Source organism: Anastrepha ludens, chromosome 5, assembly GCF_028408465.1.
Source record: "Anastrepha ludens isolate Willacy chromosome 5, idAnaLude1.1, whole genome shotgun sequence".
NCBI classification, from domain to species: domain Eukaryota; kingdom Metazoa; phylum Arthropoda; class Insecta; order Diptera; family Tephritidae; genus Anastrepha; species Anastrepha ludens.
Window position 1 is genome coordinate 61,383,290 of NC_071501.1, and position 18,828 is coordinate 61,402,117.

General features: G+C 39.6%; 1 protein-coding gene across 1 annotated transcript in view; it reads left to right on the forward strand.

Moving 5' to 3' along the window:
• Positions 1–18,828, forward strand: part of LOC128864735 (protein dachsous) — a 210,426-nt gene that overhangs the window by 156,126 nt on the left and 35,472 nt on the right. The window contains exons 6-7 of the mRNA XM_054104488.1: positions 1,545–2,073; positions 10,312–10,814. Of these exons, the coding sequence (XP_053960463.1) occupies positions 1,545–2,073; positions 10,312–10,814 (1,032 nt within the window). The remainder of the gene's footprint in view (positions 1–1,544; positions 2,074–10,311; positions 10,815–18,828) is intronic.

Here is an 18,828-nt window from a genome sequence, read left to right on the forward strand (position 1 = left end):
TATATTATATAATATAATATTATACACATTCGTTCTTGATGGGATTACCTTTTGCATTAATCGCGCTTAAATTTCAACGCGAAAGCCGCCAATTTTGTGTTTTCATTTTGTAATAAATTCATCAATAGCCACTGTCAGAGCCTAAAAAATTAAAATGTATTGCTTACATAAATATACAATATATATTTATTTTATTTTATACTCATATGAACAAATGTATCGTTTTGAATTGCCTCTGTAATCGAACGAAGAACTATGTGGCATTTTTACACAACAACAACTACAACTGTGGCATTTTCAAGTCAATCAAAGAGCCAATTCAAATCGGTGGAGAGTGATTTATGTGCGATTATGTGCAAGCGCCCACTTTTCCTTTTTTCAGGCTATATTCGCAAACAAAGATAATGCCACCTTTTTTTAAATAACAACCATGCCGTTTGCAAAAAACTAATCAGTTAAAAGGGGACTCCGAAATTAATGATTTTTGCGGTAGCTATTTTCCTTTTTTACGTGGCTAAGTGAACGTAAAGTTAAAGGCAGAAGGGATGCGCATGCATAATGATTATTTGCATTTATGCAAATTACGCTCGATGAAAAAACATACAAAGCAAAAATTCTCTTACTGTGGGTATTGTTAGTGCATACTTGTGGGTATGAGTAAATCCTTTTTCATTATTTTCTACCTTTTTAATTTTTTAAAATACTTTTTCCACACTAATCCAAATATTACCGGGAGGCGCACTGGAAAGTTAACCTCAATTGCGGTCCGAGCAGAAAAATATAACAACGTTTTAGTCTTATTAGATAGTCAACTACCTTTCTTCGAATGGCTATTTTGGTCACTGCATGTTGGCTTGGAAGCAACACTGTTGCAGCAGCATCAAACGCCCACCAAAGCCACCAAAAATTTATGAACAGATCACATTTTCTCGGTCACCAGCTGACAAACAAACAAGCCACCGATAAAAATTGCCACAACAATGCATACACCATTTTGCCCCAGCTGCAACATACTAAATCCACAAAACGGGCCACACTCGCTCACGAGCAAATCGCTAAGATCTCGCGGAAAATCACATAGCAGTCGAAGACACGATTTTTATCGTGCAACAGCGGCTGCTAGTTGCCACACAAATGGCTACAAAAGCAACTACAACAAAGGTAAAAACCAAGCACAATCATGGGAGCTGTACCGTGCGGTCAATGGGTTAATTGTGATTTAAACTAGCAACAACAAGCTCAAACAATCATGGCAAAAAGTATAGTAACCTCAGCTACAAACAACATGAAATGCTATTGTGAGTGTGTAGCGGGACAATTTAAAAAATCACCCATACACACACAAACTTACAAACATACTTATGCATAGATTGTGGTAAAAATTAAAGTCAAGTGAAAAGCCATATCTGAATGGATAGTGAAAGTCCGCAAATCATTTAAAACATACAAATCCGTAATCAATTAATCTCAACTACTTCAGCTATTGTTGCATACCACTAATTAGCAATAAAAAACTTCCTCTCTTCTTCTTTCGCTACCCACAGATTCTTCAAGTGACAGCCATCGATCTGGACACCGGCAATAATGCGCGCATCACCTATCGCTTGGTAAGCAGCAACAACACTCAAGGCCTCAACTCTGCCGGTAAACTCCCAACGCCAACGCTGCTGCACCCGAGCGGTGCTGGCTTTGGCGCTACAAAGCAAACTCTCTCCGCCGCCGACGCCGAGTTGGCACAACTCTTTGGCATTTTTCCCAATAGCGGTTGGCTGTATCTGCGCGGTCCTTTGGACCGTGAATCGCGTGATAGCTATGAGCTTACCGTTATGGCCAGCGATAATGGCACACCGGCTGCGCATGCGCGCGCACGTGTCATCGTTGAGGTGTTGGACGCCAACGATAATGATCCACGCTTCCTGAGTGCCGCATATGAATTTGTCATCGAAGAGAATATGCGTCGCGGTGCACTGGTGGGAGTGGTGGGTGCCAGTGATTTGGATTTGGATGAGAATGCCGAGATACGCTACAGCTTGATACCGTCCAACACGAGCTTTCAAGTGAATTCCGTTACAGGTGAGTGGTGACATATATACCCTTAGCTAATTAAACTTTATTTTTGCCTTCCGGCGATGAGCTGGAGTGAGTCTGGCAAAGCCCAGAGCCAAAGTAGTAAGAATCGTAATTTTTTTAAATTGGATATTGCTCTTCCGGCATCAGCACCAAAAATGTCACTTATAAGGTTTACATCTAAAACCTTCCAAATATAAAAGTTCTACCACCAGCACCTCTCGCTTGCATGGTTCTTCATTAACTATGGGAACATTTAAACATACATTTTTGCGGACTGGGATGTATCATAAATTCTGTGTAGCTGTGTATAATTGTTCTCTCAAATGCTCCTCATGTCTCATCGTCTTTGCTAGACAAAAGAGTGCTAACTTTACATAAGACGAGAGTTGCTATATAAGATTTCAGAAAGACAAGCAAAAGTAGTTAATAGATGAATCGGAAAGCGCTGAAGGTTTTCCACTACGCTATAACTAGAGTGGTTCAAAGATGGTATTACCCTGCAAACAAATTCTTGGATAGTTTTAAATTTGGTGAAGCCAGTTGCGTGTTACAGTATTCCAACATAAAGGTAAAAAGAAAAAATTAGATGCTTTCCTCAAATACCATTACGACTAAGGTGCAGAGTCGGAGCAGACGAGAAAAACTCAGTACAGAATCGATTGTAATAGTAAAGCGATAGTTCCAACTATCTCTTCTGAGAATATGAGCGTCGAAGGTAGGCGCGCTCTGATAAGCAAATCGTCGCAAATGCTGATAAAGTCAGGGAGATTACATTGCTTAGTAACTGAAGATTAGTCAGAAACCCGTTTGGAGCTATTTACATAAAGCTGGTCACAAGAGAAAATACGATATATTGACGTATGCGATTATTTGCTAAAATGTCTGCTAAAACATTTATTAAGCTGAGATTAACATCCAAGCATGTTTTGGGTGAGACTGGAAGGGACCCAAAAACACTCAACTCGGCCGTCTACGTTCAAACTATGGTCAGTTTGAAGAAAGCGGCCAGATGCGGCCAGAATGTTACATCTTAGCAAGACAACGCTAGGCCGCAAACATTTTTAATGGCACGCAGAAGCCCCGAGAACTCACATGGGAGGGATCTTCTATCTCTTGCGACATATAGCCCTGATCTGATACCAAGCGATTATAACCGTTTGAAGTATTTGAATTAATTTTCCTGATAATACAAACCTGACCTCAGAAAGGCTTTTGCAAATTAGCTAGTATAGCTTTGGCCAATAGGAACGAGCACTCCTCCTATCGCAGAACTATATTATGAAATAAGGTTCCAAATGGAAAATGAATTGAAAATAAGTATTGTGCATGACGACCAATGCAGTATTGATCAATGTAATGCGTTCATACGAATTTTAAGAGGAAGGATAATCCTTCCAATAACAGTAAGAATCACTATTTCCACCTGTCTTATATAAAATGCACACGTGCGGAAAAGCCATTTAATTCCCATCGCAGAAGCTGTGGGAACCTTCCAGAGAAGGAGGCTGTTGAGCACTTTCTCTGTAAATGACCTGGATTGACAGCTAGACACGATTAAGGTCACTGGATGCTCCTTTCTTCGACAGCCTATATCCCATTAATCTTCTCCATGGCATCAACAACTCTAACTGGCTGTAGATATCTGCCGGTTGGAGGTCTCATAATGGTATCAAATCGTCGCTTTAGTGCTACTTGGGAAGTGACCGACTGGTACTGGTGTTCTACGGATAGTGGGAGATGAGGTTTGTGAGACCATCGCAACAAGAAAAAAATATTTCTTGCATTTATATGTTTCGAGTGCGCAATAAGTTCAGGCTTTGGGCTTGTATGCCCAATTTAAATTATCATTCTGGAGCTTATTTGGAATGTTTTACATTCATTGAGTACAGCCTAGTATATGCTTTCCGGAATATCTATACGTTTGAAACGTAAATTTATTTCAACAATTATGTTTCTCCATGTGGAGTATGTGCACAAAGTATGTCTGCATAGTTATTTTTTGAACGATCATATACATATGTATTTAGGTATATATTTAACCATACTCGCAGTGGAAGTTAAGAATTTCCTTTTAACATAAATTAATGTCACTATAGTTCTGCAAAAAATCAAGAAAAATCGCCGCCACAACAAACTAACATTTCTAACATCTCCATCAACTGCATAGCAGACCGCGCACTTGCAGCCATCATTTGAACTGCTGGGGGCAAATGCATTGGAATAGCCTAGCCCACGGCAAACGCCATACTCGCTGCTACTTTGAAGCCAAAACAGCCCGCAGCAGTGCGTCGTAGAGCAGGCCAAGCCAGCAGACCGGCAACCATGTGCTAAGCCATGACCCATGGCCAGGCATTACTGTTCTACTTTTCAAAGTAGACAGTTTCGAGTTGGGCTCCTAAGCCATCAAATTGGCAGGTATACCATTGTCGTACTAGGTGAAAAAGCAAATTAATGTCGAGAGGAAAAGTTGAGAGAATTTGGCCAACTGGTGGGTCTAGCGGCATGGGTATTGCATTAGGCAAACCTGTTCGTTCATTGATGCCACAAAAACCGCTGATATTGTTGTTAATAAATAGCATAGCACTAGCCGCGCATCCGTCGCGTTGATCCGCTTTTTAGTTGGCGGATCAGTCGGCGTAGGCAATCAAATGATCTTCAGGTACACATTTTACCGATAGGCGCTACATTCGCTGACTTTTACTGCACCATCAGCAGCAGCCTGAGCCTAAGCCTCATCTTTCTATTACATTGCTGCCGTTCAATATCAACTGCTACGAAGATCGCACTGTGGTGCTCTTTGCATTACTACACGTACATGGCTGGCTGGATGGATAGATGGATGGCAGACTAGCCATTAGTGTGCGCGCAACAACAGTTTTAACACTGTCAGCTCATCCGTCAATGGCATGTCAACTGGTTGACATTTTGTGGCCACTGTGTGTGCGGCAGCAGAATGTTGTCTTCCAATGCATTTATACTCGTACAAGCATGTGTGCATATGTGAGATGTACTGTGGCACAGATCAGGAGCTTAGCTGTTATTTAAATTAAATATGCAAATCGAGTGGTGCTGCTAATCCTGTAAACCAGGTGCTCGTATGTAGGTACCTAAGTGTAACCCAGACTTCTTCGACGCTGTATCTACTGCGCGTGCGCTTCGCGGTACTCTATTTCGAGAGCAGCTGCCAGTATCATTATCATGGCCACATAAGAAATAGTTTGCTTTAGCGTAAGGCAGGGTAACAGGAAAGTTGGTTACATATATTAGTAAGTGTGCACATAGTATGCACTCACGTGAATAAAAGTCGGTTGATGTGCCAATAAACGGCATTTTCCGCATTGCTTATAACGCTCCGACTCTAATGTGGCTGCGAGAAGAATTGCGCATAAGAATTTTAACACAACCATGCGCACCTGCACCACCATACTATACATTGTGGCAATGTGTGCAGTGCGTGCGAATAGGCTGCAAACGCTATCTCATGCGGATGTTATTTTCAATTACTTTGTTGAGATAATTGAGAATATTCAGAACAGTTCAAGTAGATGTGAATATTGAGCTCGTAAATCATAACGAAAATTAAGTAGATGACAAGTAAAGCAGTTGACATGACTTCTTGGAATGTGCCATATATACAAGAATGATAGGAAAAAGATTGCGCCCATCAGAGAGCGCGTGACGTCACGATTGCCAAGTTGTGCAGTGTTGCCAACCATTTGCTCTTCACAATAAATTTAATGCTTTTTTATACCCAAAATGCGAAAATTTTTAAGATTGGTGTTTATTTCTTTTTATTTTTAATTTAAAGCTACCGAAATGTAAGTTAAAAAAAACTGTATTATTAAACAAAAGAATGATGAAAAGGGCACTCTGAGATGATTTTAGTGCTAATGCAAATATGTTGATTTTTATAAAGTTTGATATTTTGAAATTGCAAATTTAATTTTAAGTTAATGCAAGAATATTAAATGTTCTTCTCTCAACGCTTCTTAACATTGAAAACATTTTTACACATTTTAAAAAGCGTTTGAATTTACTGAATGCGAATTAAAACCATAGAGGTGTAATCGTTCCATCCGTCCATAACGACATTTTTACAAAAAGAGTACCTTATTTTGTTACATAACCTGAAATATAGCAAATAACTCGTTCCCTTGACAAAAGAGTTTCTTTTAACAAAAAAACTCATAAATTATTTTGTACATATCTATAACACATTTATTTAAAAAAACGCACATTTAAAAGACAATTTGTCACGCATACTAAGTTCTTTAAGTAATTCAATAAAAATTTGGTATTTTATTTTTTTTAAATGGGCATTTGAGTGCGTTTTTATAGCTAAAGCTGGGCAACACTGCAGTAGTGAGAGAGAGATTTGACTGCTGCAAGCAGAAGGGCACCAAAAACAACTGCAATCGCGGGCAATGTGACCAGATGTTAAAAAAGCAAAGTTAAATAAAACTGAGTGAATTATTTAACTAATTTTTAAAAAATGTATATTTTACAAAATTATAAACATTACTTTTAATTAGAACAGGCTAGAAAAATTAAATGAAGAGAGAACTAAAACTCCGAGTCTAAATAACAAAAAAAATGCTAAATTAAGTTACGAAAATGGAAAACCTGGCCATACTGGTGGTAAACGACGTAACTCATTGTCAAATTCGCTGAGAGGAAAGTAACGGTACCACGATAGGCGCCATCTCATTATTATTTCCATCATGACGTATATACATACATACGTACGTACATATACCATACTAGTGTAGAACCTATGAAGGAAGCGGGTTTATCCCTATTGGTGCCAGCTCACTTGCTGTATAGAAAATATCAACCCTGGATGTAGCTCCTACTAAACTTTCTAAATCTTACTTAAATAACTAAAATAATTGAAATTTTTGCCAGCTCAGTATTCGCTTTTAAGCCATCATCGTTTAATAGAAGAATTTTACGAATGGTAATTTATAATGTGTCCTGAAACGACAAACCTTTTCAAATACGTAGTAAGGAGAGAACGACTCTATGCGTACATGATATTAATACAATCGGTGGTCTGTCATTGCTTGCAGAGGCAGGATGGGTATTAAAAACCGGTATCAAGTTCAAAATGAGGAAACGTAAAGTTATCTTGAAATTAGAAATTAATTTTAAATTAGAAAAAGTACATAAATACAAAATGAGGAAATGTTTCAAAATAATGAGATAATGAGTTTTTCTTTCAGTAAAAGAAATAAATGAGGAAAGAAGTTACAATCTTTATTCCATACGTACATATGTGTGTAACATATTTGTTATATGCCATTATTTCCTAATGTCAAATCCAATAGAGCCAATTTGGTCTAACGTTGAATAGGAAGTAAACGCAAAACTGTGTGTACCCAATGTTCGATCCCCGGGCAATGCGAAGAGCGTATTTCAATATTTGGAAATTACTGAACAAATTATTCAAATACAAAAAATGCCGATACCGTCCAACATTGAGAAAGTGTCCACTACTAACAGTTGACTACCACATTTTTCTACCCACACGCAAGACTCTGTTCGACAGCAAAACGTCCTAGCGTCAGCGGGTAGGAACAGTTTGAGCCTTCCATCCGACAGCTGTTTATGTTAATTTCTTCCTAGCGTTTCCGTGTAAGTACTCGTATAACTGTATTGTATTTTTTTTTTTTTTTTTTTTTTTTTTTGATTTTTGGCGGGACATACTAGCAAGATCAGCACTCAGACACAATTAAATCCAATGTACTGCACTCGGGTTCCCTTTTTAATTTTCTTTAAATCTACTCGACCTCCGAAGTAATGTATGTCTAGGCAAGAGGACGCGATAAATTTGAATAGTCGAGAGCCCGTCCATTGCACTTGCTGCTGCCCCAGATTGTATGCTGGGCATTAGCATCGCAACATAGGATAAAGCCCAGATTGCGGCGCTCACAGAACTTCACGAGATTAGTGGCCTTCCCAGGTGGTGGCTCTTCCAGAGCATTATACGACTTTGACCATCCGCGTCTACCTCTATAACACACCACAGCCGCTACCAGGCCTTGGCAACAGAATTGCTCAAGACTCGTCATAGTGAGATGGGATAGTACTATAAGACCGCTCCTAGGTCTACTCGAACTCCTGTCATATAATAACGTGGCCCCTTTCAACGTGTTTAAGCCACAGAGGGGGCCCCTAAAGACCCAGGGCTCTTGCACTGTTGTTATATGGGGTAATGTGTGCAGCTGGGTAAGCCTTCTACTTAGTAGTGCGGTAGCGGCTTTGGAATGCTGCAAGATAATCTGCGTCACCGTCAAGGGACGGTAGCTACAGGAAGCGTCCGAGCTAATAATTTGGGAAAGACGTGAAAACTGACTGTCCCAAAGAAGGCACTCAGATGGTTCCGGTACCGTGAGCCAATGACATCAACACTGACCTCATCCACTCGCACCACAAGAGCAGCCCCTTCCTTTCCTTCCCGGTTTTTGCTCTAGGAATCGCCAAAGCCTCGTGCTGATGCCCGGATTGTGGGCACGTATACATGATAGGACATCCGCCGTAGACAGATCTGGATCCGGAATACAGCAGATGGCCTTCCTGAGGGGTACACTCTCTTCCCTGTAGACCGCGAAACGAGTGGTCTCCATGGGGGCACGTTATTGACCACGGTCCTGATCGACTCGAAGTTGGCCAGAGACACGCACATCACCCATATGGTGCCGTCGTTCGTCTAATAACCCTTCGCGTTGACTTCAGGACTGGAGGCAAAAACCTGACGCATCAGTCGACTTTTGCAGTATTTGTTTCTGCATCCGTCAGCTGATGGTCAGGCCCCAGTTTTCCAAAAAATTTTTCCCGGGCAGGGAGCAGTGCTGGACTGAGGTGTACTGCTTACAGTCACTGTCCTTCTCCGCTTACTTAGACAGCGAGACAATTTGAGAGCGCTTGTGCCCACCGAGGATTCGGTAGCTTCCCCCGCAAAAGAGCCGGCAGAGCCACATGAGGATTTCTCCCGCATGAGCCTTGCCAGCCGCTTTCTTCTCTCCCTCCTTGCCAGGCTCTTCGATTTCCCGGCTTCTTTGGGTGGTCGTGCTGTCACCGAAAATACCTCACAACTCAGGCCCTCCGAAACTGGGAAACGTTTGTCAGACTCTGAAGAAGAGGAGATTGCGATAGCACCCCCGTCTCCTCCAGGATGCGCTCTCGCTCATAGAGCTGAGAGACTTGGGTAATGGTTGGAGCCTCCAGAATCCATGGCCCTGCCGCCGAAGCGGGTGGATTGCCACTTCTGTGGATTCCACTTGGAGTATTATCCCCTATGTTGTCCATTACCAAGGATGGTTTTTATTCGGGACTCCTCCCTAGCGAGTTTGGTTAGCGGATGGCACCCTGATTCTATGCCAACTTTGAGTCATCACACGAGTGTGATGTCAGGGCTCCCTTATCCACCATCTGGGACGCGCCCGATAGGAGATCAGGCAACTCCTCACGAGAGTTTATTTGTATGCTGGTATTAACAAATAGCAGCTCAAACTCTTGCTAACTACAATTTTGCTATTATTTACTTGAAGTTTTTAGATATTTCATGTGCATGATGCATGTATTCTGTGTGCTTTTTGTTGTTATTGTCGTCATTGGCGTTTTGCTAACCATAAATCTTTACTATGACGGGGAGTGATAACCTAAATCTATAAGTCAAAACATTTTCAACTCTTAGCTTCATTGCCCCCAATACGACTGATCGAATAACCAAAGGCTCTCCAACTACCAACACAACCACCGTTCAACGCGTAGTCGACCATTCACCCGTTCGGTCATGTTCGTACTGCCCAACGTCGTTTAATTTGTCTAATTTCCGGTTGATTGAATAGTCTGGCAAACAAACTAGCGGTTGGAATTTGATACAATTTGGTTTTCATAAAAAATATTTGTGTCTCATGGCACCTGGGCAAGGGAAACAATTGCATAGAGATGCAGAGAAGGGAAGAGCTATGCGATTTGACATAGAATAAATCATGCGATGACCGCTGGCGCTTTTGACGGCGCTTAATTGAAAGGACAGTACTTTCTCAATAGTTTACTGGAATCGTTAATTTTGATTTACTTTATTACAATAAATAGAAAGGAAAAAAAAATCCAACGCCTCTGTACTACTTAAATACACATTCATGAAACTCCGTTTTTGTATAGTTACCTCGCTTCCTTTTTCATAAATTAAATTAATTCTTATGATTTTTTTTTTAATTTTTTTCATATTTCCAGGCGAGATCACCACCCGCGAACCGCTCGATCGCGAATTGCGCGCCGTTTACGACCTGGTGGCGGAGGCACGCGATCAAGGCACCCCCTATCGCAGTGCGCGCGTTCCCGTCAAAGTGCACATCACCGATGTCAACGACAATGCGCCGGACATGGTCGATCCACAAGAGGATGTGGTCAGCGTACGCGAGGAGCAGCCGCCCGGCACTGAAGTAGTGCGCATTCGTGCCGTCGATCGTGATAACGGTCAGAATGCATCGATCACCTACTCGATACTGAAAGGTCGTGATTCGGATGGTTACGGGCTGTTCAGCATTGATGCGGCGACGGGTGTAATTCGCACACGAGTCGTGCTGGATCATGAGGATCGAAGTATTTATCGTTTAGCAGTGGCAGCCAAAGACGGTGGCAATCCACCCATGCAGTCGATACGTTTGTTGCGCGTTGAGGTGTTGGATTTGAATGACAATCGACCGACGTTCACTAGCTCCAGCTTAGTGTTTCGGGTAAGTGAAAAAAACAAAGAAACAAAACAAAAAAGAAATAGATTAACAGAGAAATAAGAAGCAAAAACAGAGTTTGCAGCAAATCGTTGCATGGGTGCTCAATCTTTTGTGCGACTCACATGAGAAGAAACTTTGAAAACATTTATCTCGACACTTTTTATAATAAGGAAGCAGTTGTTAGAGCTTGTGTGATAGGGTGATCCTTTTAACTAAAACAAAATTACGGATATGTGGAAGATACAGAATGTCACCAAAATTTTCAATCAGCGATCCCAAATTGCCCTTCAATCTAACAATCAAAGAATCATCCGCCATATTGGAAACGCCATTTTTATTATCTTAGCTGATTTAAGACTCATATTTAACGATGCCAAGAACCACATGGCCTCTCTACTAAATACCATGAGCGTCTGCTTCACTTCAGTGTTCAGGATTACTGTGAGGAAATTTTTCATCTTGACGTCTGGCAAAAATCAAATTCTGGGGGAAAATCTAATTTGACTTGTTTGAAATAGCGATGCGCAATGGCAAAGTAAAAGTTTCAAGTTGTATATTAATACGAATTCTTAGTCGTCGCTAATATGAATTCTAGCGATATATTAAGCCATAAAGACCCTGTTTCATGTCCTTTTCCAGAATTTATGGAAGGTTTTTAAAATTTACTGCAAATTAAAAAAAAAATTGTATTCATGCGGACTTTTAAGACCGCCAGGTAAATTTATTTTAAATAAAAGAGTTGTGAAATGAATTTTAGAATTAATAAAAATATGAAAAGCGTATTAAAGTAGTAAGGACCCAGTTCAAACTCTCTCAATAGGTTGAAACTGGTGTTCGCAAAGTTTAATCACTCTTTATTTCAGTCCATGAACAATAATTCTCAAAGACTACCCCCTTTTATATAATCTTCAAGTTCAATTTATTGCTGCTCCGAGTGCTATTAGGTTGAAAGAGGTTGACCTCTGGGGGCAAGCTCACATAGGACATGATCACATTCTGAGGCAGATTTCTCCTTCCTTCCCTCCATCCGCAAACTGAGTTTTAAGGGTTGTGGCGGGATTGGAAAGAGAGGAGAGTCCACACGGACATAGGTACCTCTGTTTTCACTGACGGATCCAAGTTGAAATCTGAAGTGGTAGCGGAGGTATTCTTTAAATCAACCAATATTTCAGTCTCCTTTAAGCTGCCAAAAACTCCTATGGTTTTTTAAGCAGAGGTCTTCGCGACTCTGCAGGCATGCGAAATGCTTAGAGATCGCTGTTGGGAGAGAAACATACATATCTTTTCCGATAGTCAAGCTGCGATCAAAGCCCTGCCTCCTGTAAGAAGGAGATCAAACGCCAGGAACGCGCAGAAAACATTTTTCTTATTTGGGTTCTAGGGTATAGAAACATAGAGGGAACTGAAATTACCAATGAGCGTTCGAAAGAACCGGTTTCAGTTGTCCCCATCTCAGACATCGGTGCCCCTCTCAGATGCGCAAGACAGATGGAATTCTTCTTATCGTGTCCTATCTCAAAAACAGTTTGATCTCAGTACGACTAAAGCACGACGGTTAAAGCGCTAGGGATCTCCCGCCAGACAGACACGCAAACAATTCAAAACGCCTGATTAGATTTTGGCTACATGAAGCTTGAAAAACAGCCTTATTTCAAAATCACAAGCAAACCTATCACTTCTTTCCAACATACCAATTCTCAAAAATAACTCCACTCCAAGTAACTGATTTAAATTGCAGACAATATCTGATTTCCAGTCCACTTCATTTATGTTAATCCTTCAAATCAACTTACATTTTCCATATTGTGACTACTCTTTTAGTCATTGCCGAGCACGTAAATGCTTCTACCATAGGTTGCCAACACCTGGCCTCATTTGCTTACCACAATCCCTACCAACTATCAGCAGCAGCTCCCGTACACCCCACTTCACAGCCGCTAATACAAGTTCTTGGAAAATCCGGCGCATTATTTCACGCTTGTAACTTCTAGTCCTATTTTTATGCAGACACATATGCATACATGCATACAAGTTTATGCATAGATACATATGCATATAAACAAATACATGCAAATGCCCTTATTGCGTTGAACCAAAAGACGTGTATGAGATAGACAGCCGGCAAAGTTAAATTTTAGGCATCTGCAGCCTTTTTCAGTTCGTTTAGGAAAATTCGTGATGTGGAAGTTTACTCGTTTGTTTTCTTTGTTTTTGCATTTTTTTGCTTACTTTTCCGCCTTTGTTATTACGCTTGTAAAACTGACAATGAGCGGCATTTGTAAGGCTTGTTTGCCAACACCCCCGTCATGCCTCACACCTCTACTATTCCAACAGCCGTGTCCAGCTACCAAGTCTAGTGAATGTGTTAAAGGTGTGTAAGTGTCGCCGCTCTTTAACGGCTCCTTTTACTCAAAGTTCCAAGTCATTTCACTCTTTTTGTAACATTCTGTAAGTTACGATGATTTGTAGCGTCACGTGACAAAAGCTAAAAACACGATTTGCCTACTAAAAAATCTTTTTTTTTTTCGTAAATTGAATTGAAAAACAAATGGCATGAAGAAGCAGCCAAGCATTGAGGCATCGAAATATCAGTGAAGGCGCATCGCTTGTTGAAGAAAACTTAAAGATTTTGTGTGGAATTTATTTTATTCCACCTCACTGACACTATGTCATGTTTTTTTTTTTCTTTTTCGTACTTTGCAAGGCGTGGGAGCAAACGTCGAGATTTACTTATTTCAAAATATCCGCAACTGCAGTCTGTCAGCAAGAACCTAGGCATAAAAGCTTCAAGCTTGTTAAATAAAATTTTTCATAGCAGTTGGTAATAATCACCTACAGTAGGATAGTGATAATAAGATTAAATTTTCTTAAGTAGACAGCGTTGGGCTTGTTTTAGAGAGCTACTCATAATTATAGCACTTATAAGGTAATGATTTTTTCATTTTGATATTTTTCAAAAATTGCTGTAAAGATAAGACACACGTAATTTGTTAGTCTAATATTTGTTTTACATAACATTAAGTGCGAAAGTAACCTCATTTCCTTGAAGACAACAATGCCTCTTAGGTTCATAAAGAGATACGTGACGTTTGTGGTATTGCATGCTTGCGAAGATTTCTCACTCATAAGTCTTGAATGTTCCAATTGGCCCATCAAGTCGATAATAACCAAATTAAAGCTAATCCAAAGCTAAAGCCATCAAGCAACTACTTAAGAATCCGACGAATGTGAAATCGTGAAGTTCCCAGGAAGGTGTCGAACGGTCACCGAAATTACTATTAGTTCACTGAGTTCAGTCCAGTATTAACATAATGTTAAGAACTACTCCAAAATCAAGTCCATAAAAATAAATTTTTATATATTTTCGAAAGACGAGCAAGCCCTTAACTATCAAGTATGTCTTTAACGGGCAAACGGCCGTACCCTGGACTGCGAACATCTAGAAAAACTGGTGTATACTGATTGCATCGCCCTCCTTGCTATCAAAAGGTCGGACTTGTAAAATAATTTAGACATTCTCACTGCACATGCAAGCGAAGTTGGCTGTAAATAAATGTAAACAAAGCCGAATTAATCTCGAACTGCTTAGAGAATGAGTTCACCATGGGCTTTCCTCCGTCATTCAACCACAGGAAATATTTTTGTTATCTCAAGAGCAAAATAACACCAAGAAGACGCGCGGTGGTTTTGCACAATTAATCGACATATAGCCTTCAAAATCCTTATCAGCCAAGACCAAGCGTCAGATTTTCAATTCCAATCTAAAATTCATGGTACTATATGGATCCTGGGCGCTATCTTTACCGATTCGGGAACTGTATACTTTTGTCAACGCCTGCCGGCGCAAGATTTTAAGGATATTGTGGCCGCATACAATTTCTAGCGCTGAAATATTGGAATCGACAAATGAACTCCACACCAAGCTAATCATCAAATACAACCGGCTCTACGCTTCACCTAAAGTTACAGGATATTATATAAGAAGAATTAAGAAATTGTATTATGTTGAAAGCTTTATGTACCCTGTGCTTTTCACCACTCCATGGTGAGCATGTAGTGTAAAGATAAGTTATCATTATAGTTGAAGGAACCATGGATGAAGAAATTGTGAGGAGGAATTCGGCTGTCACGTCACTTGGGAGACTCAGCAGCCGAATTCTTCAATATCATTTTACATGTATTAACATACTCATATTATCAATCTTCGTTCAGATAGCAACGAAGCAGCATGAGCGAAGATTGTGTTAATTTTTTTGTATTTCACTAACGATATCTTATCGCCAGCCGAAATTTGCACGATAATTTGACACATATTCACACACTCGTCCAACCAGTCATTGTTCAGACGTCAACAAAGCGTCATTGGTTGATTTTTTTCGAATATCACCAACACAATCTCAGTTTTTTTGTAAACACATCCCAAGTGCCGTCAGCCCATGAGCTGATTCTGTCGTATTCGCTCAGAGCCGAATAATGATCTGTTTAACCTCTAAAAGATTTTGACCATGGAAGGAACTTCTGAGTGGAGTTTGCAAAAACGTAAAAATTCTGTTTCCCATTTATGCTAATTATTTACATATAATCAGAACACCATTGCGCTATGCATGAGTAGTTCCAGCCCACTCCTCTTATATATTTATAGTCCGTTCGAGATTTTCGAAAAATTTAGAATATAAAAACATATATGAAATTGTTTTTATTTAAAAGTTAATGAATGTTTTCATTCCACGTTTTTCATTTCAACTTTTGAAATTGAAAAAGAAAAATTATCAGTACTAAAATTGTATAACTAAAACGTGGCATATTTGTTTTTTTTTCAAATTTGAATGCTTATTAGTCTACGCAATTAGCACAAGCTTTAAAAGTTCAGCTTGGACCGTTAAAAAATGTATTAATTTGTCAAAGGAATGTAACATCTTGATAATTTATCAAGGAAAGAACTTTTTTCTTTTTGACACAGAATACTCGAAGTGTTCTAAAAAATTTGTTGTTAGGAAATTAAAAAATTGTGTTAGTTTGTAATAAAAATATTGAACCATCTCAATCCACACCATCAAGTTTTGATTAGAGCCTAGCTTCGTTCAGAAAAAAAGAAATTCCTGCAGCATTAGAACAAAACAAAAAGAAACTCAAAGTTCGTTGTAGAAGCTGGTTAATGAAACTAAATTCAATTCTGTTCCAATCAATAGCCTTTCCTTTATTAAAAAATCGGCAATCTATTTTTAAGAGGTCAATTGCAACAGCCTTTTTCTGAAGCCCACGAAGTTCTTTAAGCCACTCTTCTCAAAAGTCGAGAACGGCAATTTCACCGCATTACTCCGTCTCAGTTTCTTCCTCTTGGGCATTAGTTTTATTTGGAGTATCACGTGCAAAGGGCACAATAGATCTTTCAGGTCGCAGTGTTGAATCCCCTAATAATAATAATTTTCAACATTAATTGATTATTGAAACATATTTTCATTGAAAATTCTTGGTTTTGTTCTCTATTTAATTTTGGTGAAAGTTCGTGTTTTTATCATTTCTTTTAAGCGATATTTCTTTTTTCCATTGATCAGACGCTTTGCTCTTCTACGAAGGAACAATTATTATTATTTTATTAGGCTACTGCACAAAAGAGATATAATGTGTAAAGGCTGCTGAGGTACTCCATATTTTGCCAAGGGTTTATGTCTAAGTATTGGATTCTTAAATATAGGGTGGGCTTTTTGAATCGGCTATAAAAAGAAACTAATCAATATTTTTTCAAACTTTTTTTTTTATTTTGAAAATTGAACATTGTCATTTATGAATGAAAAATAATATCCTTCAAATGCTGCCATGACTGGGTTTACAGTAGGCCATTCGATCAACCCAATTTTTAAGCACATTTTCGATTGTTTGGGCTCCAATTTCATGAATGGCAACTTCGATTTCGTGTTTTAAAGCATCAATCGTTTCTGGCTGGTTCGCATAGCATTTGTCCTTAAAGGCTCCCCACAAAAAATAGTCCAACGGGCTTAAATAACAACTCCGAGGCGGCCAATTGATATCGCAATTTCGGCTGATTATTCGGTTTTCAAAAACGGTAGCCAAAAGTTCGAGTGTAACTTTGGTAGTGTGACAAGTTGCACCGTCCTGTTGAAACCAAATATCGTCCATGTCATCCTCTTCAATTTTTGGAAACAAAACCTCGTTGAGCATGTCACGGTAACGCTGGCCCTTTACTGTAACCGCGGAAGAAGAAGAAGACTCACCACTTTGGAAATAGGTTTTCAATATTTCCCAATTTTGTTCAAGCGTATAGCGTCCCATTTCATAAATGTCAAACCTTTAAGTAAATTATGAACACATTTGACATGTCATTTGTGTTACCATTCTCAAAAAAATAGGTGGTTCAAAAAGCAAACTCTATATGCCGCACCCTGTATAATGCCATGCATGATGCAAGAAGCGTAGTGACTTCACTGTTATATTGTAGATAAATTAAAAAACTACTGATGGACATATTCAGCAGACCAAGTGTCAGTAAGCCATGATTATTACATTCTGGTTATTGTCACTTTGACATTCTTTATATTTCGCTTCTCCACTTGTTTTGCTTGTGACGAAATATATTTTTTTTTTTTGCTTCTTACTCCTCCAGTTGTTAAGACCCCGCACATTTTTTGCGGTTAAGACGATTTGCTGTGCCAATGTATATGTATGAATGTACATATATGTATGTGTGCATAAGTATGTACTTGCCTGTGCTTGCATGTGAATGTTTCGCGGTTGTCAGAAAAATACAAAACTTCGCTGTCATTTGGTACAATTTAAAACAGCAATCATTTGCGGTCCTCGCCGCAGCGCAAATGACATCGAAAACCGCTTCGCTACTAAACATTTTTATCACGTTCGATTCGCGCGTGTTTTGCATACCTTCCAGCGTTCTCGCACACTACAAATGTTAGCAAGATTTACAGCGTTGCAAGTGTACGCACTCAAGAACCTCGCACGTACCTGTACATCGTTCTGTTTGGAAATGTGAGGCATGACTGCATAATGCATGTGCCGGCGACCTAGCAGATATGTATGTAGTTGTATGTATGCATGTATGTGTACATGTACATTTCCGACACCCCGAAACATACGCTTTGACATGCATTTAATTGGGTTTGAAAAGGCACTTTTTCGCCTCAATCCTTCCACCTCAACCTACCCCCCTTTGCCCTTCCTCTTAGCGCTTTGCTTCTGCATTTGCACGCCTTCATTGCTTTTACAATAATTCTACATTCGCGTAGCCGCAATTAAAATTGACGCATTTCGGCGATCCGGTGTACATTTCGTATGTCCATCTGTGCGCGTCTCCCTTTGACTCTAGTCTTTTTTTTAAGTTCGCGACAGCGGCTTTTTGTGCCGCAATTACGTGCACACTAAGAACTCGACAAAAGAAAATGATCTACGCCCTCACGTTTCGTTGTTCTTATACTGTTTGTGGATTTGCGTTCGAGCTGAATATGTTTTGTAATATTTTTACACTTATTGCACTACTTTCACTGAACCACAGTACCATGACTGGTAAGAAAAATATAGCCTCGAGTAAAGGAACCTTAATTTGCTCTTCACTTGATCTCTTAGCGAAGACGAGAAATCTGTTCACAGAAAACAAGAAATTTAACTCAGGATTACCTTACGTGAAAAGTGTTAAACAGTTAGGGCAAATGCGTTCTCGAGACTTGTGATGCATGTCTTTCAACAGATTTGTATGTGGTTTGTATCCCACCCACCTTTCAAAAAATGCACCTTACTATATACACGAACTGGAGCATTTTCGTAAAACATGGAATGAATCACGCAAGCTTAAACAGTAACTTAAAATGTATTCTAACGTCTCCATATAATTTTTAACATTTCATTTGAACCATCCTCTACTGGCTCACCACCCTACTGGCGTAAAGATAGACGATCTTAAGAGAATAATTCATATTAAAGAGTACCTGCTGCTTATATTACATTTGATGGATTCTGTTAATCAATATAAGTTTACTAAACGGTGTTT